This window comes from Aptenodytes forsteri, unplaced genomic scaffold (genome assembly GCF_000699145.1).
Source record: "Aptenodytes forsteri isolate BGI_AS27 unplaced genomic scaffold, ASM69914v1 Scaffold119, whole genome shotgun sequence".
Taxonomy (NCBI): domain Eukaryota; kingdom Metazoa; phylum Chordata; class Aves; order Sphenisciformes; family Spheniscidae; genus Aptenodytes; species Aptenodytes forsteri.
The window spans coordinates 3,467,236-3,491,354 of NW_008796165.1; the positions used below are offsets into that span (position 1 = coordinate 3,467,236).

The 24,119-nt window shown below is 43.5% G+C and overlaps 1 protein-coding gene across 4 annotated transcripts in view; it reads left to right on the top strand.

Annotated features, from left to right (window-relative positions):
* The window catches only part of ST3GAL3 (ST3 beta-galactoside alpha-2,3-sialyltransferase 3), a 193,535-nt gene that overhangs the window by 138,039 nt on the left and 31,377 nt on the right, over nucleotides 1-24,119 (top strand). For all 4 annotated transcript variants that reach the window (XM_009287282.2, XM_009287281.2, XM_009287284.2 and 1 more), the window contains 2 exons: nucleotides 1,237-1,332; nucleotides 5,862-6,048. In XM_009287282.2, the coding sequence (XP_009285557.1) occupies nucleotides 1,237-1,332; nucleotides 5,862-6,048 (283 nt within the window). The remainder of the gene's footprint in view (nucleotides 1-1,236; nucleotides 1,333-5,861; nucleotides 6,049-24,119) is intronic.

Here is a 24,119-nt window from a genome sequence, read left to right on the forward strand (position 1 = left end):
TTCTCTATTGTGATTTGATTATCACAAACATCCACATTTCTTCGGCCCTTAGGGACATGAGTAGTGGGCTAATATGTCCATCTTCTTGAGGAGTTTTTTTCTTTTGGAAAGGCTGGGATCTGCAGTGAAACTTTATCTGGCCTGGGGAAGCTGTTCCTGAGCATTTCTTGGTGCTCTGTTAATTCTGCGCATATCTCCAGCTAATGGCTCTGTCAGCAGGGTAACCCTCAGTGGTTTAGCTGAGTCTTTAAGTGTGCTCCAGCCCCGCTCTGCAAAGGCAGACCCCACAGAGGTAGAGCTTTTCTCACGCTGGCTCCTTAGACTGATTACAGCGAGGACAGCCTAGAAGAGACCAGTCGACTGTGCCTGGGACTAGGAAGGCCGCCTAGCCCAGAGGTCTGCTCCAAACAACTGATTGCCTTGGACCCTTTCCGAAAAAGGCTCTGCAGACACGTATTCCTTCAGTGAACTACCAGAGATGTAGGCACATTGCCAGAAGAGCCAGCTGCATTTGGGATTAGATGGCTGGAAAGAAGTCCTCTCTCTGTCTTCAAAACGAAATCACTTTTTAACATCTGCTGCAGAGAGTTCTCGTGACTCGCGGTTCCACGAGAAACCATTCTCTTCCTTCTCTTTCCTGTTTCTTTGTTAATTAAGGTTATTTTCCTTCCCCTTCCTCACCCATTATGTCTTCATATATGTTTCCTACTGGATGGGGGGGGGGACGGATCCTTTTTCTATCCATTTAGTGGTTTTCTGTCTCTTGAAGTCTCATGATAACTGCAGCAATTTTGCACTCAGCAAGGTGAGCACACCCCAGATAACCTGGCAAGATCTGCCTGCACTCAGAAAATTGCTTGGAGAGAGGACTTCCTCACTAAGCCTTTGGTTTATTGTTATTTCAGTGCTAAATGACTAATGAGAAGGTTTAAGTAAACAGATGGGTTTGATTCAAGCCCATCATACCAGGGGTGTGGGGGGAGAGGAGCTGATTGTCCTGACAGCTCATCTCATTAGGCCACACGTGGTGTGAGGTGTTGAAAGCAGTTTATCATGTGTAATGCCTGGTAATGATGGGGTGAGCTGGGGATCAAGTGTATCTCTGTCCTCCCCTTAATTCTTAATATTCCAAAAGGTTTCCTATAGTTCTCAGATAGGTTCAAACTAAATATGTGGAGCTTGATGTGTTTGAAGTTATGTTACAAAAATCACCTCTTTCCTCTGTTTATTCCACAGTCTCAGCTGCCGGCGATGTATTATTGTGGGAAATGGTGGAGTACTTGCAAATAAGTCATTGGGGTTAAAAATTGATGACTATGATGTTGTTGTCAGGTGAGTCTTTGACATCACAGTTTTCTTGTCATGTATTCAGTTTCTGTACCAGTTCACGTGCTATGCTGGCAAACGTTAAACCTACACTAGTGATAATATCCATTTGTATGGAAGCATTAACTAATAGGGAGGGGAAAAAAACCCCAAGAGCATATAAATGTTTGTTATAAATGGTGATCACATCAAAGGGTAAAGGCACTCCTCAAGCATTCAATTTTCCACAGCTGTTTGGGAATGTGGTCTCTCCCACTTGAACCTTCTCTTCATAGCTCCTTTCTAAAAGCTGCTGCTTTTGTGATGCCCTTAGGAGGTGAAGCAGTAAAACTTACTGTTAGATCTGCTCCCAGATATATCCCCTCGGTAGCTCAGGGAAGTAGTATTGGTCATACATGTGTAGCATTCCCCGGGACCTACACTTCACAGTTGGGAAGGGAAGAACTGAGAATGGTGCAGCATAGAGTCTTAGGAAGCATAAGGGTCTTAGGAAGCAGTAAGCCTCCATGAGTGAGGACCCAGTAATGATTAAACACCTGTAGATGCGCCCTAGAAACTGTGAATACTTTGCCTCTGCTTCACTGCAGATGATGATGTTGAATAAGGGAGTAGAAGCAGAGTGGCATAAGAGTGGAAACAACCACAGTCAAAGTTAGGACTTCTTGCTTTCACTGAGGACCTGGATCATCGCCATCTCAGAATGCTTGAAAAACGTGCCGATATGTGAAATCACAGGTCTAGTCATAACTCTTAGTAATAAATCTGTCAAGTCAGGGAGGTGTTCTGGGTGACTGGAGATTAACAAACATAATACCTGTACTAATGGAGAGTGAGAGAGAGTGTGTGTGTAGGAGGGAGGGGGGATGTGCTCTAGGGAGCTACAGACCCATTAGTCTGACTTGAAAAAAATGGAGAGCTTTATAGCAGGTTCTGAATCATGAGTAACAAAATATTACAATGGTAAATACGAAAAGTGGGATAAACTGCAGTGTAAGTTTATAAAAACTGGTTTAACGTAGTCTAAGCTGGTATTTTTTTCCTTAGTAAGATAGCTGATTTCATATTAAAGGGAATGTAACTGATACTATCTCTCTGAACTTTAGTCAACCATGAGACATGGTGGCAAATAGCAAATTCTTAGCTAAGGTGGAAGAATGAAAAGGATTAGGAAAAGAATTTAAGGCATAGAGAAGGTATCATTTAGCATGGTCTCCTTTCTCTCCCATGTGCTAGTAATGGGCATGTGAGGAAAGAATAGAATATACATAGAGTAATAAATACCCTCTAACTCTGGACAAAAGACCAAGAAGATCCCTTTCAGTCCTTTGTTCCTGTGAACGGTTCCCTCCTTCCCCAACAATGCTCTGGACACAGGGATGACTGTTCAGAACAGGACGAAACTTTTACAGCCCTTTTCCTAGTTCGTCCCACTGTCAGTTGCTAGCAAAGAGCTCTTACTGCTAGTTATAGTCTGGTGACCTGCAGTTATTTGAGATGAATTAAAATTCAGTTATAGCCTCTTCTTGGGCTCAGACTGTTCAAAAAGTAGCAAGAGAACAGTTTCAATCCATCTGGACTAAGCCACCCACTAAGATTTACATCAGAAAGTCCACTATTTAATTTCCAAATGAGAAGTTCATCCTTTTCTCTCCACATCAGTAAATCTAAGTCAGTTTGCAAGCTGAGAGGATAAGAGGGCAGCTAAGCACCTGTGCTGTTTGTGGGATGGATAAAGGAGAGAAAAGTCAACTGTGAAGGTTAAATGAAGCCAGGTGCTTGGATGTGGGACTGAGGAGGTGAGAGCAGACTTCTTAAATGTATCCAACTGCTTCCTTTACTCCTGGGGAAGTCCCTGTGTATAGCATCCTTTTTCATGGGTTGCAAAACTCCTTTGAAGGATCAGATTTGGGACCTAGGAGATGAATTTTAAGGGGGAGAAATGTGGTACATTTGTGAACAAAGGAGTGATCCAGCAGTATGTGGAGTTTTTTGATGCATCGTGTGTTACCGTGTGAGGATCGCTAATTGCAGCAAGAAATTTTGATCTTGTGGTGAAGAGAGTCAGATCAGCTTTGACAGTTCTAAAACAGCTTGGAGTGAGTTAGTTACTCTTTGGATTTTTTTTAATGGATATTATCAGATTTCAGTGCAGATGTTATTCCCAGCTGTTACACTGTTTACCTGGCAGGAACTTCTTGCAGCAGTCAGTCATCAGTGGTCTGAAATGCCTCCTTAGAATAGATTGCAGACAGGAAAAACAAGTATGTGTCAGAAATTCCTGGTTAGAATGAGATAGGGATTCACCTGATGATGATACTTTAGTGATATTTGGGACAGTCTTCATGGTGCCCAGGTTAGGAGTTAGAGTCTCTAAGTTCCCTGTGCCATCAGTGGATACAGAGACAGAAAAACACTCTGAAACTTCTTATGGAGAAAACTGCATGTCTGTGGGCAGTGCGAGGAGGCCTGGCATCCTAACTGAGGTTTTCTAAGATTTAGCTGTGTTTATAACCACCAGCGTGTCCTGCCTGAGAAAGGGTTCAAACTGTGTAGTATGCACCTTCGTGAACACAGGTTGTGGCTGCCAGAACTTTTCCTGCTCCATTGCCTGCGCTGCCCCTGGGGCACTGACCGTGGGGCTGACAGTGCTGGCTCGCTAGCAGGACTCCATCACTATGACTCCGTCAGCAGCTCACATTCTGTCCTTTTGCTGGAGACCTGAGATCATTTTACTTGGGGAAATGGTTTGTTTTGTTTCCTGTCGAGATGCAAAGTAGGGATCCCAAGTTTTGGGAGCTTTAACAAGGTAAGCAGCAAAAGAGCAAACCCAGCAGCTGGGAGTGGGGAAAACCCTGCCAAAGAGCTACACGTTGACATTTGAAACAACTGCAGACGCTAACTTTCCCCTCAACTTCAAGAAGGCAGATGAAAATATGTATAACTAGCTCTCTTTACATAGTACTTCATTGTATTTATCTCTGTTACCTTTAGGGCCATGTGCTTTTACATTATGTAGGCTCATCTACCCCAAAGAGATACAACGCCTTGAATTTTAAATAATGTCAATAGCAAAAGTGAGTTATGTGTGAACGCACCGTCAGCAACAGAGGAAAATGCAAGGGATCAGGCTGGCTGGGAGCACTGTTTTTGCAGGCAGTCAGGTCTAGATACCTCAAGGTCAGGGTACAAAGCGAGGGCCTATAAACCACAAAAAAAGGCTTCACATCCTGTATAAATTGCGGTGGTGTCGATTCCTAAGTTGTTTTCCCTTTAATATCCTATTCCTAATGATAAAGTATTTTTACTAAAAATACATAGTAATTTATTCTCCTTAATTCTGAATAGAATTTCAGATTGCATACAGGGATTTTCTTCTGCTAAAAGGTTTCCCACCTAAAATGCTTACCCAGGCTGAAAAAGACAAATCCAGATCCTCCTTAACATTCCTACATGGCAAAATTTGCAGTCCATAAGCACTTTCCGTTATATTGAACTATCCCAAGTCAAGAAAGCTGCAATAATTCAAGCAGGCAATCTGTTTCATCAGGGGCTGCTGTCTGATGTCAGCAAGATTTGTATTCCAAGTTACTTGAAATTTCCTCAGCTTTGGGTTTCTAGTTTTGAATAGAAGTTCTGAATAACTTCAATGTCATGAAAGTCATCATTGCTGTTGACGCCAGAGCAGTTTGGTTTTTGAAGGGAAAAAACTTTGTCCCTGAGGGGTGTTCTAAAAAAAGCACAGCTAAACACATAGCATGCCCTTAGAAATCAGTGTGCCCAAGAGCAAAGCTGTGTGTCTGCTTGTGTGTTTTCAGAGTGGGATGCACTTCCACAGCAGAAACTCCTCCGAGTCAGTGAGACCGCAGTGCTGCTGAGCCTTACCCCAGCTGCGCAGCCCAACCTCTTCCTTTGCGTTGGCAGTGCAGGGCAGCTCGCCTTCTGGATGGGCCAGTTTGGGGAATTAAACCAGGTGGAGATTGTTCCTTTGTTGTTTTGTTTTTTTTTTCCCCAAAAAAATTATGAGCTGCCTTAGTTCCCTAAACAATCTCGCTGCCGGTAAGATGAGCAGCGTAAGCTCTGAACTGGGGTTGGAGCGTGAGACCAGTTTCAGTGCACTTAAACTGCCGTGGAGCTGCATCCTCTGTTTCAGCACAGTCCTGCAGAATCCAAGTAAGATATCCCAGGAGCGATGGGGTGTTAAAATATTAATGCTTAGTTTGTAACTCTAAATTTGCAAGGACAATATTTTTCAGTTTCCTTTTCCAAAGCTTCCAGCCCAATTTAAATCACAGGAGTGGATGTGCAGAAGTGGTTTGCATTACATTCAAAGAAATAATTTAAATAGCTTCTAATTAAACTGTTGTCACTTGGTATAAAGCTTCATAATTGTTTGTGATGAAGAACTGCAAGAGTTAACGTTTGCTGCTGTAACAGCTGCGTACAGGGAGCTCTTGCCCGACAGTGATTGCTGTATCATCAACATGCATAAGTGTAAGTGCGAATCCATGACAGTGTCTTCTCTGGTTGCCCTGCAGGCTGAACTCGGCTCCAGTGAAGGGCTTTGAAAAAGATGTGGGTGGCAAGACAACTCTCCGGATCACATATCCTGAAGGTGCAATCCAGAAAATGGAGCAGTATGAGAAGGATTCCCTGTTTGTTCTGGCGGGATTCAAATGGCAGGATTTCAAGTGGCTGAAATACATTGTTTACAAGGAGAAAGTGGTAAGAACGCTGTCAGCTGGCATTGTGAAGGTCACCTAATTAGAAACAGTGGGCAGACATGATATCACAGTCATATTTGCCACGCTTTGGTCTGAAGAGAGTTCCTCTGTGTGTCCTGCTGCATTTAAGTGAAGGCTTTTTTACTTCCGTGGACTTCAGCTTTAATTAAATATGCTTTACAAAGACATCTCTCTGTAACCTGACCTTGCATCGCAGATGAGGCTTTCTATTCAAGATTATGTTAGTGTGTGCTATGAACAATGAATTTAATTTTTATTTATTTTAAAGCGTTTATAAAAGGACCAACTTTTGCATGGATTTTATGGACTCTTAGGATTTAAGAGCAGAGGAAGGAAAAGAGAAATGGCAAGGAGAGGAAATGGGAGTTTGGGGATAAGGATGTGATGGCACAGGAGGGGAGGAGGACACAGCAACAGCACAACTTGTTGAAAAGGCTACAATCCACAGACTTAATATGACCTCTTGAATGGCACAAGCCATTATATTTTGCTCTGTTATTGCTGTACTGAGATTCATGATCTGTGTTTGGCTAAAGTATCATCCAGAACAGCAGTATCAAGTCTAATTTAAAACCATTGAAATGGTGAAGCCACCGCTTTCCCCATGTAAATATTTTGTCCCAGTCAGTTGCATTAGTGCCCTTCTGAAGTACCATGGCCCTGTTACTAGTCAGGGTTGTTCTCTGTAATTCACCCATCCTAAACGGAATCAGGTTGTGATCACTGACTTCTCATTCAGTAAATGGCTCATCTTTATCTGCTGTCATGAAGTCCAGAATAAATGGCCTCTATTTGGGTATAGTTCTTGTTTTACAAATCTTCTGTTTTCAAATGTTCTTTAATGATTTTTCAACAAATAACCAGACAAATGGATTAACGTTCAGAGGATGGGATGTTATATTGTGTGTTTGGAGACGAAGAGAGGAGGTTGGCAGCTTATGATACACAGAATGAAACAGTCTGGGAATATAATTGTATACAGTTGTTACATAGATGGCCTTAAGGGCTCATACCTTGCTCTTGTCTCACACTGGGACCAACTTGCAATTATTTTCCTGGTACCAGATGCATGAAGTTACCTGTCAGCCTCTGGGCAAGCACAAGTGCGCTTTCGTAACATGAATAATTGAGTCAAAAGTAATTTTCTTTGGTTCATGTCACGCTCTTGTTCTTCATTCTGGGAAAGGGAAAGCCTTGGCAGTGTCAGTGCCCTACAACCTGAATGCAGTTGTAGGGACTCCTAGGGTTTAGCTTGAAGTTCAAAGGATGGATCGGTTTACTTCAAAACAAATTGAATTTCCACCTGATGCTTGCAGTCATGCGGTCATCACCAGGTTCTAATGTGGTATCCCCTGCTCTTGGAAAGATGCAGTGAATAGTTTGTTGAAACTTGCTAGAAGACTGGGGAGAGCGACTAATGTAATCTTAACCAAGTGCTTCAGTGCCCAGCTTGGCAGAGAGCAGAAAGAACTTGAGTTTCTTAAATTGCATGTTACTTCAGTGCTCTTGTGGTTGGCTCCTTATCCTTCATTTCTTTGGAATAAACACTCCATTTTTTTCAGTTCTTGAAGGTGATGTTTTCCAGATCTCTTAATTCCTGTTGCTCTTTCGAACGCCTGCAGTTGATTCATATTTTTCTTGAAGAGCAGTGCCCAAAAATGTACAGAATACAGCAAATAGGAGCAAACAGCTACTTCACTAGCCTCGCAGTTCTCATTCTTTATACATCCACTGTTTTGACTGCCTTTTCCACAATGGCATGGCACTGAAGGTGAATGTCCAGTTCCCTGAGACTCCAGGTCTCAGGAAGAACTACAGAGCAGAACTGCCTCCCCTGTGCTTGTGCCGTTGGCTCTTCCTGCCAAAGAGCAGCACCGTGCATTTGTCCCTGCCGATTATTTCTTCCAGAACACTTCTCCAATTTGCCAGGTTCCTTTGGCAGAGCTCTCCAGCATACCTGCCATTCTTTCCAGATTCATGTCCTCTGCAATTTAATAAACATAGTTTTTCCTCCATCATCTAGGTTGATAATGAAAACACTAAACAAAGTTGGTTCCTAGGCAGACCCCAAAGTAATAACATCCTTCCCTTTCTACAGTGACCCCATGAGAACTCCTCCTGGATAGTTTTTTTGGCCACTTCTGAACTTGTATCATAGTAGTATCATTAATAATATTTTTTGGCATGTTTTTGAAAGTGATATGTCAGAAACCTTACTGAATGCCAGTTCACGTCTTGCTTCTCCCCTGTGATACTTTTTTCCCCTGTATAAAGAAATACTGTTGGTTGGGTTTTTCCCAATAATTATTCGCCCTTGACAAATCCACCAGGGTTGCTACTCAGTCTTTGTTATTTTTTTCAGGTGCTTACAAATAATTAATCTTGCTATTCTGAGAATCAAAATCATAAAGCAACTCTCTTCCCTTTTTTTGCCTTCTTAAGGCTAGGCACTACTTTTGTCCATTTTTTAATCGTTTGACACCCTACCTGTTCTACACAAGTTCCCAAAGGGAATCATTGCTGGGTTTTGAGGCTGCTGAGCCAGTTCATAGAATACTTTAGTCCAGGTGACTGGAAAACATCTGTCTTGTCCTCTCTAGTCTGATCTCTCTATATTTGGGGCAGAGATCTTGCTGTCACTGGCTTTAGCTGCAAGCAGATGGCTAGCACAGCTGCTTTTTCTAGTGGAAACCAATGCAAAAAATGCTGTCTGTTAGCTAGAAGAAATGACCCGATGGAGAACTAACAGTGCTATGGGAATAAGTCGTAGGCGTCTGTTTGTTCTAGTAGTGAGTGTTAGTATTTTTATCAGTGTGTGGTAAGTTCAAAATGACAAATGCCTGCCCAGTGCTCTCTGTGGAGAGTTTCTGTTTCTCTCTCAGCTGATTTTCCAGAGAAAAGGGAGTTTCTTCCTTTCCTGGATTCATCTAGAGGCACTTGCTTGACCTAGGAGCTCTGTATGCCACTGTTGCTTATTCCTTATCTGACATTAGGCCTGTCCCTCTGGAAGACTTCATCCCTGCTGCAAACCAGTGGTTACAGTCAGGAGTCTGACCTCGGGACAGAGATAAGGGAAATGGAAGCGTCCTACTAAAGAATGTGACTGCTGGGGAAGTGGACACATTCCTCAAAAAAATAGGCCGAACTCTGCCCTCTGATGTTTCCTTTGCCCCTGAATGTTGATGGCAACTGCATGTGTCCATGGTACAGTCACAGGTGGGGTATGAGACTTTCTGAATTCCTTCAGACACCAGACCTGGAGCTGCTTGGACCTGCTTGACCAGGGATTCTGGGCCAGGTACTAGGATCCTTGGTTAGTCCTCTCTCGAGTAAGTGAAATCAAAGGGAGTTTATCTGAGAAAGAGTAAATGAAAGGCGAATGGCTATTTATTGCTGGGGTCAGTGGTCAGATAAGCTTATTCCCCCTGCAGCTGAGAGGGATCTGCTCTGTGTTATGTTAGTCTTTTGGCAGCACTTGCATTCTGAGGAAGGGATAAGTGCTTTGTAGAGAGGAGGATTTTCAGGAGATGTTATAAGGAAAAAGAATCGGTGCGATGCAGAAGCAGCAGCAGAATGGTGAGGCAGAGGATTTGATGTGTTACATACAGTCTGGTGCAACAGCCTTCTGGAGATCTGCGTGATGCCTCGGTGCCCTGGGAGGCACTATATCCAGAAAGAGGAGCAGTGGAATATGGACTAAAGAAAAAGTAAAAGCTCACCTGCTTTTTGTTTCACACTAAACCAGAAATAACTGGAAGCAAATAAAAACTTGAAAGAAAAGATTAATCTAGAAAGAGGACAGGTTTGGCTAAATATTCAACATCAGCATCAAAACAAAGGTAGTCTCCATCATAGAGTTCTGGGTGAGCTGGCACTCAAAATTGCAAGTCTTGGAGCAAGTCAGGGCAGTAGTGTATCACTGGAGAGTATAGCCCTGTCTTTAAGAAGGGGAAAGGTGGGTGAATCTGAGCGACTAAAACCCTGGTAATCTGATTTCAGTCATTTGACAAGCATTAGAATAAACTGAAGGAGAAAATAATTGCACTTGTTGCAAGTAAATGGGGGGAAAAGGAGTGTGGGATGGAGAAAGGTGACATGATAAGCAGAGAGGAGTGTTGGACCATGCTGACCTAATATGTCAATGTACAAGTGGAAAGGAAGTGGGTTGGAGTCCCACAGCCTGCAGTCGCATGAACCCGTGATTATTGCAGAAGGGTCACAGATGTGAGTTGTTCATGCGTCTGTGGTGACTGGTCTGGCAGTGCTAACTTGCAGTTGTCGCTGCAAGAGCCTGCTGGCATTTCCAGGCACCCCTCCTCTGATGAAACGGCTGCTGCTAGTGCATCCCCAGAGGTGGATTACTCACAGACAGTCACTCAGAACAGTTATGCTCTCTCCTGGACTGTTCTTTTTGCCAAGAGACATTACTTATACATATTGTGATCCACCCTGCCTGCTTCCCACTGTTGTACTGTCCTGCATCACCCCGGGTCTCTCAGTGACAGAAGCTCTTCCTGAATACCCAAAGTACCAGTGGAATTATAGGGGGAGGGAGGTTTGGCCATATACTGCTCTTCTCTATTAAAATAATGGTCAAAAGCTGAAGGTTGCTCTATTGCGTGGAGAGTAGATGCTTCCTGAAACAAACAGAGGAATTTACAAGAGCCAGTTATGCAAACCAGCCATCACAGCCTGGCGCTGAGGCTGATTCCAGGGTGGTTTTTTGCCCGTCATTAGTGAATCAGAAGGAGCTCTCTTGCTTGCTAGGGCTTACTTCCCTGAACATCTGGCACACGGTGGTAAAGCAGCCAAGTGAGGGCAAAGGTTTCACTAGAAATTGGCAGCTCACAAGCTTCATTCTCATGTAGTAATGAGCCTGCAGATGCTTCCAGCAGGAATCTCTGCAGCCTTTGCCAGGAGGAGTCACTTGTGCAGTAAATGCCTGCGGCACCTTGAAGCTCTCTTTGATAGTGAAAGTTATAGGAGCGAGTGAGCACCTGCCTGCGAGCGAGGCCAAGTTCGATTGTCTGTCCCTTGCAGGGGCATGCCTCTGACAACTTGCACATGGCAGTGATGGCGTCTGAAAAGCAGTCATCCTTCAGTGGATGTTGAGACTCCGGCAGTGGGCACAACATAACCCCTCCTCCTTTGTCACAGCATGTCACTGCTGCTTGTGGAGATCTTGTAGATGTGGCAGCAGTGGAGATTTTTTTTAACCTTTTATTTGGGAACTGCATTTCTGCTTTAAGTCAACAGGTTACTTCCAGTCCTGCTACAATGTACGTTACGATACCTTCCTGCCTTGATCAGCCTGTGTTACTGTGCTAGAGCCAAGGCCGGACAGCTGCCAGATCCCTCACTGTCTGCTGAGCTTTTGTTTAGAGCTTCTCCCATTAGTTAACGGCCTTGTCATGCTATGTGTTTGCTAAGGCAGACTGTGAACATCACAGCCTCATAGTACACTGTGGATTCCTTGGATTCTGAAACAGCCTTGCCTGTGAGCTGTTTTGCATCCCTGAAAAAAAACTGAGGAACCACCATGCTCCTCCTATCGGCTTGAGGAAAATAGTGAGGCTGCGAATCTGTTCTTGCTGTCCAACCTCAAGTAAAGCTTCATCCACATGCGTGTATTTCCAGCTTGTTTGGAACTTGAGCACTTGAGCAGGCAGTTTCTCTGGGTCTCGGCTAGGGAGGGAGAACTTGCTTTTTCCAATGCTGTCACTTGCCTTTGGTGACAAATGGAGTGGCCACTGCCAGTTTCACTCCAGAGTCTGCTCCTGGATTGCAAATTTTTTCTTTCCCTTTCCTCCTTCCAGGGGCTTGTTGCTTTAAAATATTTTGTATACAGTTGGTCTTTTCAGTTTTTAAAGGACTGTGAGAAAGACTCTTCATCTGGCTTTGGTGGAGCTGTAAATCCACCACTAGTTGTCTTACTGCATTATGAATGTAAAGCTTGGTTACAGATTTGTGATGCCTGATCCTGTGCTGAGAGAGAGCTCTAGCCCATCTGCTTAGAGATGTGCCTGGTTAGGCATTGCCTTGTGTCCTGCTCTCCTTGGACTTGGGTAGAAGGGGACAGAAGCTGGACTTGCTGCTCCATCATAAATGAGAAGAAGCTTTTGAATTGGGAAGTCAGCTTAAGGGTTGTCCCATTTCTTTCACAAATTTGAGTTTTCGCCTAAATAGCCATTTATAACTAATCCCTTCAAAGTATAATATAGGAAGGTATGGCTGGTGAGTAAGGCAGCCAACGAGCATAAACGACATGATGAGGCTTGCACTGGGGAAGAGGCAAGAAAGCCTTTTCAGTGGTGATTGTCCTGTGGTCCTAGCACACAGTGCAAAAGGCCATTTGCACTCACAGAGCATGGATGGATTTTAGGAGGACTTGATAGCAGAGAATACCTTATCACATCATCAGGATGGTTCAGTGCCGTGCTCAAGGCAACTGAACCGTTACTAAATGTTGAAGCAAAGAAAATGCTTTGTAATAAAGTGAAAACATGAGGCAGACTCTTCTGGCTCCTACCAAGTCTCTGACTGAGAAGAAGAGGTGGGAGAGTCTGCGTGATGTATTCTGTGGAGAATATTCCGTATTCCTTTGACAGAGAGTAGCTGGGAGTTAGTTTGTCTTTCTGGGATGATTCTTGGGACAACGTTGACTCATTTTTAGGTTTTGATCTGTCTCTGGCTGTGCAGAAGACTAGTCCATACTGCCCTGAGGGGTTGTGCTCCCACGGTCAGGACCTGCTCCCCCATTGCAGTGCATTAGTGGGAATGACCCAAGGGAACAAAGGAAGACTTGCATATGAAAAAATAACTCCTTCTCTGTGACTGGCCTAGGAGATCAGAGCCATTTCCAGAAGCCGTAAGGAGAAGTATGAACACTGGTGCCCTATGAGAGAAAGTGAGCCAGGTTTTTTCCAGTCATGGTTAGAAGAGAGGCTGGAAAATATACAGGTATGTTATATAAAATCTTGTCCCTGCTGACCAGAAGAGGGAGAAGACCTTAGTTCTGTATTGTATAGCTTTTAACAAGCTTTCAGGTAGCACTGTGGTGAGAACCATACAGGAACCTCAGTAGACAAATGACCCAGTTTGCAACACAGGCCTTGGGGAAGACTTCCTGGCCAGATTCCCAAAGGAAGGTTGTTGGTATGGAAAGTGCAGGCTGGAGCTTGCCCTTCATACATACCTGCATGCAACAGCGTAATAAGATTAGGCAGGTCACTACATAGCTGAGAGCTGTTCCCACCCAGGCATACTTAGTGTGTCTGTAAGTACACTGTCAAGCATCAGCTGGTGATAGGGGCTGCTCTGATGGCATTGCAGTGTGCCTTCATAGCATTTAATATTATCAGATGGATGCACGCTGGACAATAAAACTTGTCCACCTGGATTGGATAGTCATCAGTATCCACAAGTATGTAGCCACATTCACCTAAGCTTCTGGGGCAGATGAAGAAAATTAAAAATAGCCACAAGTACACTATTTTCTGGATGAAAAAATTCCAGGTATCAAAAGTTTGCGAAGTATCTATTTTTGTAGGAATAACATCATTGATTACCCCAATTTTAGACAGTTTCTCCTTAAAATCCAAATAAGAGTTGTTGGTGTGCCTGCCCTTCCAGTCATTCCCACACCATGCATGATTTCTGTCCTTTTTTTTGTCCCTTGCTGTGCTTGCTATTACTTAACTCCAGTCTTCCTTGCACTATACTTCCTATTAAAAGATGAGAAGCATTTATTCATGCTAGGCTTCGGTATTCCTTAAAGAACCTTTATCCCACATCTGCCAAGACAACATCATCTCCATTTCTGGCTCAGTAATCCTAGCTGTGACATGAAAATCGGAGAGCTCCAGTCAGATTTTTATTCTTTAGTTCCTTTTCCTTCACATCATTCTTCAATGAAGAGACCCAAGCAGAATTTACCCCCTGAAGAGACTGAATCATTGCCCTGGTAGGACATCCTTTCTGGGATTGCCTCACCATCCTGCTTTATCCTGAGACAATTTCTTCCTAAAATTGTCATCTTCTAATCTCTTCTGATGTCTGCTGCCATCCAAGTGACAGTTGCTGTCCTTTCCTAGATACTTGATCACTCCTTTCTTCTTCATCCATGACTCAACCAAAGTCAAAAAAGATGGATAAAGAGTTGCAGTTTTTCCACATCTCTTCTTTTCAAAAGCCAACATGAGCAAGGGCCAACTGAAGACCTAGTGCAGCTGTCTTGAAAAAGCATCGGGAGGATGCTCATGTTGCACTCGCCCTCTTTGGCAGGCTCTGGCAATATTCAGACATCAATGTTATGCAAATCCTGGTAGGTGCATTTCAAGGTCATACTGCATGTAAACTCAGGTTATACTGGTTAGCTGCATTGATCAAAGGTAGGCTTGGAATATCTGAGGCAATGTAAAGAAATTCATTCTAAATCTGATGCTGATCTTAATGAAACACTCAATTCCCTAAACAGCAGAGCTAACAAAATTGCCTGATTGCCTGTGGATTTATGTCCTGCTCCCTCATGCCTCCCTCTTGCACCGCAATACTCTCAGATTTCCCTCACCTCATAAATACCCAGTATGCTCTGTGCTCCTTTTTATCCCTCACTACTGCCTGGTGTTTGTATGCTGGCCAAGACATGCATGTTCACTGGCCCATACGTACGTGATTGGGCACCTGGCAGACCAAATGAACAGATAAGTGCTGAGCTCGCACGACATCATCTCCACCTGGCCTCACATGCAGACATGTGGGGGTGTCTTCTACCCAGACGTACAAGGCTTTACCACCAGTGCAGCCCATGCCTGCTGAGGATATTGCATTGCCCACGTGTGCAGCAGATGTTCCTCCATACTGGAGCAGTGCTTTGTGAATCCAGCATGTGGAAAAAGTCAGAGAAGATCGTTAACAGTGAAACTGAGACGTCGCCCAGAGGGTAACAGCTATTCATGCAAGTGTTAGTAGACTAAAGATGTTCTGTGTTAACACTTCAGTAAAGAACTACAAGAACCATTTGAAGTCTGCAAAGCCTCCTTTAGTCTAAGAGATTTGGGTTCAATTTATTTAGCCTATGCATGAGATTTTGGGGAGATTTACTTGTAGTCTCTCTCTATCTACCTAGAGGGAACATTTTTTCTCAGAAGACTTTTTAATTTAGTAGGAAGAAGTATATCTGAAGCTAGGCAAACGACCAAAAAAGGCAGCACATTTATGTCGGTATAATTATTTTTGCTACATCTGCCCTACAGGCTTGATGAATTTGCTCTTGAAGTCTTAAAATCAAGACTGGATATCTTGGTAAAGTTCCGCTCAAGCAGCGTGAAAGTAAAGGACTGGAAGGAGAAGTTGGTGATGGAAGGAGCATGGCTCCCTGCTATGCAGGACACTCAGGAGGATGTCGGCAGGATCTCTCTTGGCCTTTTGAGCAGTGCTGATAAGAAATAGCAGAATGTGGTGGCTAGGAGCTGAAGCTAGATAAAATCAGCCTGGACAGATGTGATTTCCTAGAAATCTGTGCTTATAATACTCAAATGACATACTTGCAGAGGTGAGCACTGACTGCTGACACGTTTTTCTGAAACACAGACTTAATCCAGCATCTGGGAGAATCCTGTTTCCTGGGAGTACCCAGGACAGGGCTGCACTCTTGCGTTGCCTTCTCGCCATCCTGTTCTGTGACTCTGGGAAGCCCTGTCCTCGCTCTCTATGACCCGTTTGTTGACTGTGAGGAGCAGGATAGCAAGCCAGTAATACCCTTGACAGCTTTTCATGAAAGTAAGTTATTTGCTTCATCCAGTTGTCTACAAGGGTCACAGCAAAATTTCCTCTTCCTGGGGCACAATTAGCCAGATCTGTTTCTGCATCCTGAGGGAGAAGGCTTCGTGGAGTCTCTGAGGTGAGCAATCTCCAGCATAACAAAATTCCCCAGAAGAGCCCTTCAGAAAGCATTGCAACACCACGGGATGCTGTGAGTTCACCCATGTGCCGTGTGAAGACTCACAGAGGAGGGGAAAAACACTGATTTGATTTTGTAAATAAAATCACATGCTTTCTATCAGTGGCTGAAAAGAGACTCCCCTTTCACAGCTCCAGGAATTTTGCTGTCTGCTTTTTTTTCTTGAAACTGGGAAAAAAAAAAAGTCTGAACAGTAAATATTTATCCAAGATGTGTGGTTGTTAATATGATCCAGTCTTCAGTGATTTTGAATGGTGTCATGATGACAGATGTTAACTCAGAAAGGAATAGATTGGACGATTTATGCCTGAAACACATGTGTTCCTTGGCGGGCTCCGTGGATTACTTGCATAGTTAGTGCTGTCTGAGCAATTTGTAACATTTTCTCTGCCTCGAAGCACCAAGGGCTCCAGGACAGGGGGTTGACCTATATCTCCAGTTTGCTATAATAAACACTGAGGTAACTAAACTCCCCGTGTGCTTTTATCTTCCTAAATTTATCTCTCCCCCTGTGCTTCAGCTGCGTGTGGTGCTTCTGGTTCTTCCCAAGAATGACAGCTTCTTTCTGCAAGAGAGGAGGATGTCCCTGTGTGCGCGGGGTGCGAATCCCTGACCTCCTCCCCCTCTAATTCAGCTTCTCTCCTACCTCAACGCTCGCAGTTATTTAATGCGAACACTTGTTCTGACAACAGAAGTGAAAATAAACCAAGCCATGTGAAGGTAGTAAGCAAGAGAGATTCTGGGAAGACCTCACATTTTTTTTGTGGTATTTGTATTCTTACGGTTGCAAATTTATGGGATGTGTCTAAGGGTGTTTCTTCTCTTCTTAGTTAAGACCAGGTTTGTAGAAGTGTTTGTATCTTATTTATTATTTATTTTTTTAATCAGAGGCATAAAATTGAAGGAAAATGGCCAAGCTGTTGGGTGCACAAGGCTTTTGATAGGTCTACTTGGAAGTTTTTCTCAGCTGGTCAGTTGTGTTCTGGCCATTTTCCGTGAAATGAACTTTGCCCACAACTAACAAGTACAGAAAATACCGAGCCTGGCCCAGGCAATCAGCACTTTGACTATTTGGAAAAAAACTCGTAAATGTAAATGTTCTGTTTGGATTACAGTTTATTTAAATTCTCATCTTTTAAGAATATTAAATAATGTTACTTAAAAAACTCTTCTTTTATAAAACACCTATTATTAATGCAAGTCTAGAAAATAAAGTAGGGCAGGAGCTTCCTGGCATCTTCCCAGCCTCTTGTTATTTTGACCTTTCTGCTTTCTCCTCCTAAAGGATGCTGAATAATTTGTATATGTTCTATATGAACACTCAGTGAACATACAAATTATTTGGCTTCTCGTTTCAGCAAAGATGCCAAAATAGGAGAAGACAGATTTTCTGTGTACTCTTGCTGTAAAAACAGTATAAAAATTTCCCTAGAGACTCACTTTAAGATAACTTCGGAAAGCGATGAGGGTTTCTAGGCCATAATTCTTCCTGTGGTGATCCTTTAGCTTTTTTTATTGTAATGTGCCAGGAGTTTAGTCTAAATATGTGTTGTTTAATGAGTTGTTGTTTGTATTCAAACTCTTGAACCAGTTCAGCTCCCTAAAAAAGACTTTGCTGATGGGTGTCCTCAGATGCCCTGGGATGCCCTCATGCTTTGTCACCAAAGCCTGCAAAGACAGCTTTTTTTTTAAATTTTTTTTAATTTTTTTTTCTTTTGTGCAGGCATACTGTTGTAAGTGGAGCAGGTATCTGTGCTTATAGTTGGGATCACCTTGTGTTTTCTGTTATAAGCAATGGGGAAAATGCTCTATCATCTTATTACAGTCATCTTTGAGCTGATGTTTTCCATGCCACGTGTTTGGCACAGCTGGAAAGTTTAGCTAAAATAACTTTGCTGTCTCTCAGGATAAGGCTACTGAAAATGCACAGTTTTATCCCCATTTAAAAAAAATTAAAAAAAAACCCATAGTCTCCCACCCTATTTTGCTGAGATTCTCTTGTTCTTCAGGGCAGTGGTTGGGAATCAGTGAGGCTGTGTTACCATGGCAGCCTGCTGTGGCTCCTGCTGTTCTGTGAAATCCCATGGCTCGGTCTGATGTTCCATGGGGGCTGTTGTACGCTGGCGGCGCAGCGCTGTGTGTGCTGGGCACGGTCTGTCCTACCAGCGCTCTCCTGCCCTGCCTGCGCTGGTCAGGTGCCCTCCCCGTACGGTTAGTCGGGGTGCAGCATCGCCAGGGATGCAAGAACCAAATAGGATTTTCCCTTCGGCTGCTTCTCCACAAAGAGATTGGGGCATGGACAACAGACCTGGGAGCAGGGAATCTCTCCTGGACTCTCAGGAACCCCCTCTCCTCCTGCCAGCCACCTGGGCAACGTGAAGGAGCAGCAGCCTGGTCTGGTGCATGGCAAGAGCAGGAGTATTGGAGGTTGAAGGGTGATGGGTACTGGGGACAGCAGAGAAAGGAAGGGAGCAACCAGCAGGGAACTCCTCAAACATTTGCAGGTTTGTTAGGTGTAAATAGTTCAGGAACCCTGTAAGAGGGTGCATTTTTTCTCCTCTAACGGCTGATCTCAATACAATAGCTTACTGGAGCTTGTAGTTGCACTTAGAGGACTGTGCCCTCGGTTTAATTGCTCCATTTGGTAGAGTTTTTCTTGAGTTGATTTTTTTTTGGTGGATTTTTTCTTGAGTTGATTTTTTTTTTGACATATTAAGTTACCCTTTAAGACTTTTTAAAGAGCTTTATGGTTATAAAAATCAAGCTGCCAGAAGTTAGGAAAAGCAAGAAAAAACCATTGCATTTTCAACATTAATTCAGTTCTCCTGTGCAGATGTTATCCTTAATTACATAATTATATCCTCGCTCTTTCAGAACGTAGCTGTCTATCAAATGGAGAGGGAAGACTGAGATTTAGGCTAATTTCTGTAATGCAAGACATTCAGCCTTGGTATGAGTAGTTGCAGAAGCTGTAGAACATATTGTGGATAAGAGAGAAGAGAGGAGAAAGAATGGTCTCCTGATTACAGACACTGAGGATTCCTCTTGAGGAGGTGGTTTGGCCTTTAACTGATGTGATGCTGGGCAAGTTAGATCAGAATTTCCCCCAAACACATTTAAGTCTCATGGGGCGGATATGCAGGAGAGCTGGGTATTCAGCAGCAGCAAAGTCAATGGAGTTGTACTGTGAGCTTAACAAATGTTCTGAAAATTCAGCTTAAGATGTCTGAAGTAGAGCATCAGGAGGCAATGGAAACTGTGGGCATTCATCTTTGTCTGTTTTTTTCCCCTGTAAAATGGTGTAATACATACCAAATATTGCAGAGATGCTCTAAATATGAAAGTATTGTTTGTAAAACACTTAGATATATGGCAATATAAGAAAAATCTTGTGGGAAAATTAGAAAGTCACTGTTCACAACAGAAATCCTGAGCTGAAGCTCTGAAGTTGCAGGGCTGTTGTCCTACTTCAGCACTTAGTAACACGTGGATTTGGCCTTTCAGCCATGGTATTCTTTTAATAGATGTTATGCGAGTACGACATTTCATAAACTATGTCATAAAAATAATAGCAAAATAAAGGGGCTGGTCTCTTATGGGAATAAAATACCCTGTAAATAATGGTGATGATATAGGGCCTGTTCTTCTTTGGGATTTTTCTGAAACTGTACTACTTTAGGTATTTTTTCATTGAAGGATTATTATTATTCACAGACAAAAAACCACAACAGAAACATAAATTGTCTAAATCCATTCCTTTTACTAAAAACTTCCGTCTTTCCTAAAATATTTCAAAACAGGAATATTTCTTCAAATTTTGGCTCAAAATCCAGCTTACATTTTGAACGAAGGAGTCTGTAGTACAGTCTATCCATCACCCTGTTTGTGCATACTACAAACACATCTTCTGACACACCGTATGTGAGCTATCATTTATGCTTTGACTTGTGAAACACAGTATTCATCAGAACAATCTTCAGTTTTTTTCTGCAGCTCATCTGACGTGTTCCAAGCTTCATTTTCTTCACAGGACAATCTCTTTTTCAACAGCGTTTTGTTATCTTACAACTGTGAACCGTGTCAATTTTGCTCTCAGTTACACAGATAAAACCATAGCAGTACATTAAGAAAAAGGAATTCCTTTGCATTTACAACGCAGTGTAAAAATAAATTTGCTGTCCTGACTCTTTAGAGCTGGTCGTGGCCTCATGCTGCCTAGTCCTCTGAATCGGAAGATGACAGTTGGTATTAGACCAGCAACACAGGCGGCCCATGTCTGTCTGTAGGTTAGCTGTAGCACTGAAAGTTACTTCGGTCAAGTGAAGTTTGAAATTCAGTAGGCCTATTGGTATATGCTTTTCCGCTTATTCGTAACATATGCTTGCAGGTAAACAGGGCAAAAACTTCCTACTGATGGCCACGGGAAAGAGCACATTGCTATGTTTTAGCAAATTGACCTGGTGTGTAACGCACCAGTGCCACCTTTACGTCCCAGATGGCTTTTGTCACCATTGAGGTTGCTACTTTCTGAGCTGGTGTCTGTGGATAAGGCGGCTTCCAGTTTCTTGTGTAGCCAGGGTGCCATGTAGTTTATATGTCTAGCACAAAGTTTAAAGTCCACAACCACTACTTGGAATTAAGTTTCCTTTCTCTTGTGGTTTTCAACCTGGTTATCAAGCCTAAGGAAAGTAATCTCTAGCCAATGTAGTGAAGTATTATTAGCTCAACTGTACCAATGAAGAAGCATAGTTAGAGTTTTGCTTTAAAAAAAAAAAGCTCTAGTAGTACCATGTATTAAGAGGTGCTTTTGTCTCCAGCATGCTTTGCTGCTCTTTGCCACTGAAAACACTGGGTAGAAAATGTGTTTGGGTTTCACACTGAGAAACATTAGTAAAAGCTAAATTTGGGGGGTTTACAACCTGTCAGGAGTTCTCTTGGGTGCTGCGAGGCTGTTGGGAGATGGGGGATAGTCCAAGAGCTGCATCTCTTTTGGCAGTGGGACAAAGAGAAGATGAAGGAAAGGCTTGAGCACTATCTGCAATGTTCCTGCTTCAGGCAGAGTAAGAGCATTTCAGTGGGGCAGATAAGAATGGAACAAAATGTTCTAGACTCTAGAACATTTCTAGACTCTAGAAACCGAAGATAGGGAAATTCAGAACAAGTGCTGGCCATCGGAGCCGTGTACAGAGGGTGGTGAGGGGTTCTCCATCACTTTGAGAAGGTTGGGTAAATATATTTGAAGTGTGGGCTACTGGGTCTGGCAGTTGACCATCAACCCAGACTGCAGGCTCTCAGCACCTCTGTTCTTGTTGGTAAAAATTCCTTGTTGCTTTGATAATCGGTGCAAATGATGCAACTTCATTTATATTACCACTTGTAGAAGAGCATTTTCTAGGCCTCCGTGTCTACTTGACCGCTGAGAAATGCAGCATTGGCTGATAAGATGGTTATTTTCTAGCGGAAACACACCTTCCACATCTAATTCAGTTATGCCTGAGCAGAAACCTTTCAAAAGCCTCTGCAGATGGATTGCAGCCGTCCTGCTGTACCCTGTGTTTGTGTGACAGTGAGTGCTTGTGGATGACGGGTATAGAATAAACCACATTCCAGCCTAGGTGGGGGCAGAGATCCCGGTGAACTGTGTGCTCCCAGGCACGGTGAGGTCTTGTGACTGGTATGTCATCGCCTGGCTTTTTCTTTCCCTCATGCCCTTCTTCCTCTCCATTTCTGGTGTTATCAGAGTTTGAAAGAGCAATAATCTCCATTTACCACAGGTTCTCTCTCCAGTCTTTTCATCTTTCTTGTTGCTTTGCAGCAGAGTATTGCATACCTAGACTTTATTCAACTTTGTGTTGTGCTTAGCTGACCTTTGCAATCTCCCTGTCCCCTTCCCATCAGACTTAGAAGTCTTCCAGAGCAACGCTGCTTGTACTTCTAAGTCCAGCAGTCTCACAGAAGTATAGAAGAGGCAGCATCCCTGTCATCAGGATGCAATAGCATCACCCCTCATTTTGCTTAGTATATTGGAAATGTCGTTATTCTGGGAGACTCAGCCTGCTTCTAGCTGTTTGTATCTTCTATTGAGGTGTGCTTCTTGGCTAAGGCTCCGAGTTTCCACATTTTATTTTAGCATATGTTGTGATTCGCCTTGGTAAATCTGAGAACAGGAGATGGAAAACTGAATGGAGACAAAAATAGCTTACAAGCGGCTGTCCCTATTACCCTTCAGTATTCTGCAAATGGGCAGAATGAGGAATTATAGCTGGATTGCCTTGTTCCTGGAGCTATTAGGTGAGCCCTGCCATTTTTTATCCCTTCCTCATAACCTGCCATCTCTGGTCTGTCACATCTATAGCCATTTATTCCTGGAGTGGTGTCTCTAGAGGGGATATTTCTACCTCTCTCCCTGGATGAAAGCTGTACAAGAGACTGGCCTGAAAGCCTTGGCCCATCTAAATTCTTCTACTTTTTAAATAGTCTCCTCTAAAGCCTTTAGTGATGTCCTTTACAATTATACAATTTTGAAAATACTCCAAGATTGCTTAAAAATGCTGTGGCCCTCAGGGACTTGCTCTTCAGTCATGTTTTCCTGTCTGCCTCTCTGTGTTGCTAGTTTCTTTATGCTTATACTGTAAGCTCTTTTTGGCAGCCCCTGGCACTGTGAACGCTGATCTGTGACTGAGGCTCCAGGTGCACAGTAATACCACGAATAATAAAGGTGGGAACTTAACACGGGGAAACCTGATTTCCAGCCTGGACCCTATGGTTTCCACCTCGATGCCAGGATGTGATGAGATACTTATGATAAACAGGAAGGGAGATATTGCATCTTCAGAGGCCTACCCTTAAACACTGCAGGCTTACTCACTGTAGCAGAGAACAGGGGATGCCCCCAACCTCAAACATGAGTCTGAGCTTCCGAATCTGGTCGAAAAAGCGTGCCTTCCCTCCCAGTGCCTGCTGTTCCTCGGGTGGCTGCCTGTCTCCTCCCAGCCTAAAAAGGGACAGCGTTCCCTGATGGGAAGTAATTGCTTTGGAAACCTCACTGAACATCTGTGTCCAATCAGACTGAACATCCACACCAGGCGTAGCGGCGGCCCGTGGCCGAGCATCAGCAGTAGCGCGGAGCCTTGGAAGGGGCTGCATTCCCGACGCCACAGCTCCCGAGGGGGTTGCGTCAGGGGAGCAGCCTCCCCGGGCTTGCAGTTGTGGTGGTGCTGCGTTTTGTAGCTTGCCAGTGACGAGCTGCAGAACAGAACCACGAGTCTTGAGATCTAGCTCAGAACGACAGGGTTTGTAGAACCAAACCACAAGGCTGAGAATTTCAGTAATTATAAGCCAGGAAAACAGTTTTCAGTTCTTAGCCCTATACGGGGCTTTGCCTACTGTATAGGTGGAAGTATGAGAGCTGTCTGCTGAGACTCCACATTTCTCCCTACAATTGTTTTAGAAACTACAGAGGGAAAACACACCAAAATGAAAGATTACCCCAGGTGTCCCTCAATCTCAGGGGAACTGCTCAGAAAAGTTACAGGGAAGAACACAGAGCAAATAGAAATAAGACAGAAGGGAGAAAACAGAGCAATTTCAGAGCCATGTGATAGCTGAGGAAAATGCTTAGGGAAATAGTCTGGATGAATGACAGGAGAAACAGCCACACAGAAGGGACCAAAGCAGACAGGTTGTATTCCCAGCTAGGGATAGGGTCCGCATTTGTTTTGCATTGGCATTGAATTAGCTGAGAGGAGCCCAGGTACGGTCCTAGTGGTTCACACAGCACTGGGAAAATGGGCAGCTGTGATATGTGTAGTTATCTCTTTCTGAACAGCTCAAGCAACAGCAAAGAATAAAAGTCGCAAATGTTTGTAATCTTTCTTCTTTTTCTTTTCTCTTTAATGTTTTGTGTGTAATGTAAAAGTCATGTAAAACCTACTTAAATCCCAAAACTTATGTAGAATCTCATACGGAGTGTGAGTCCAAACAAACGGCGGCTTTTGTCCACTTTAAATAGCTTGCAGAGCTTTGGTTTGAATTGTTTGCAAAATTTAGGCAATGCCATATTTAGAGTTGCACATGAAACTGTGCAACAT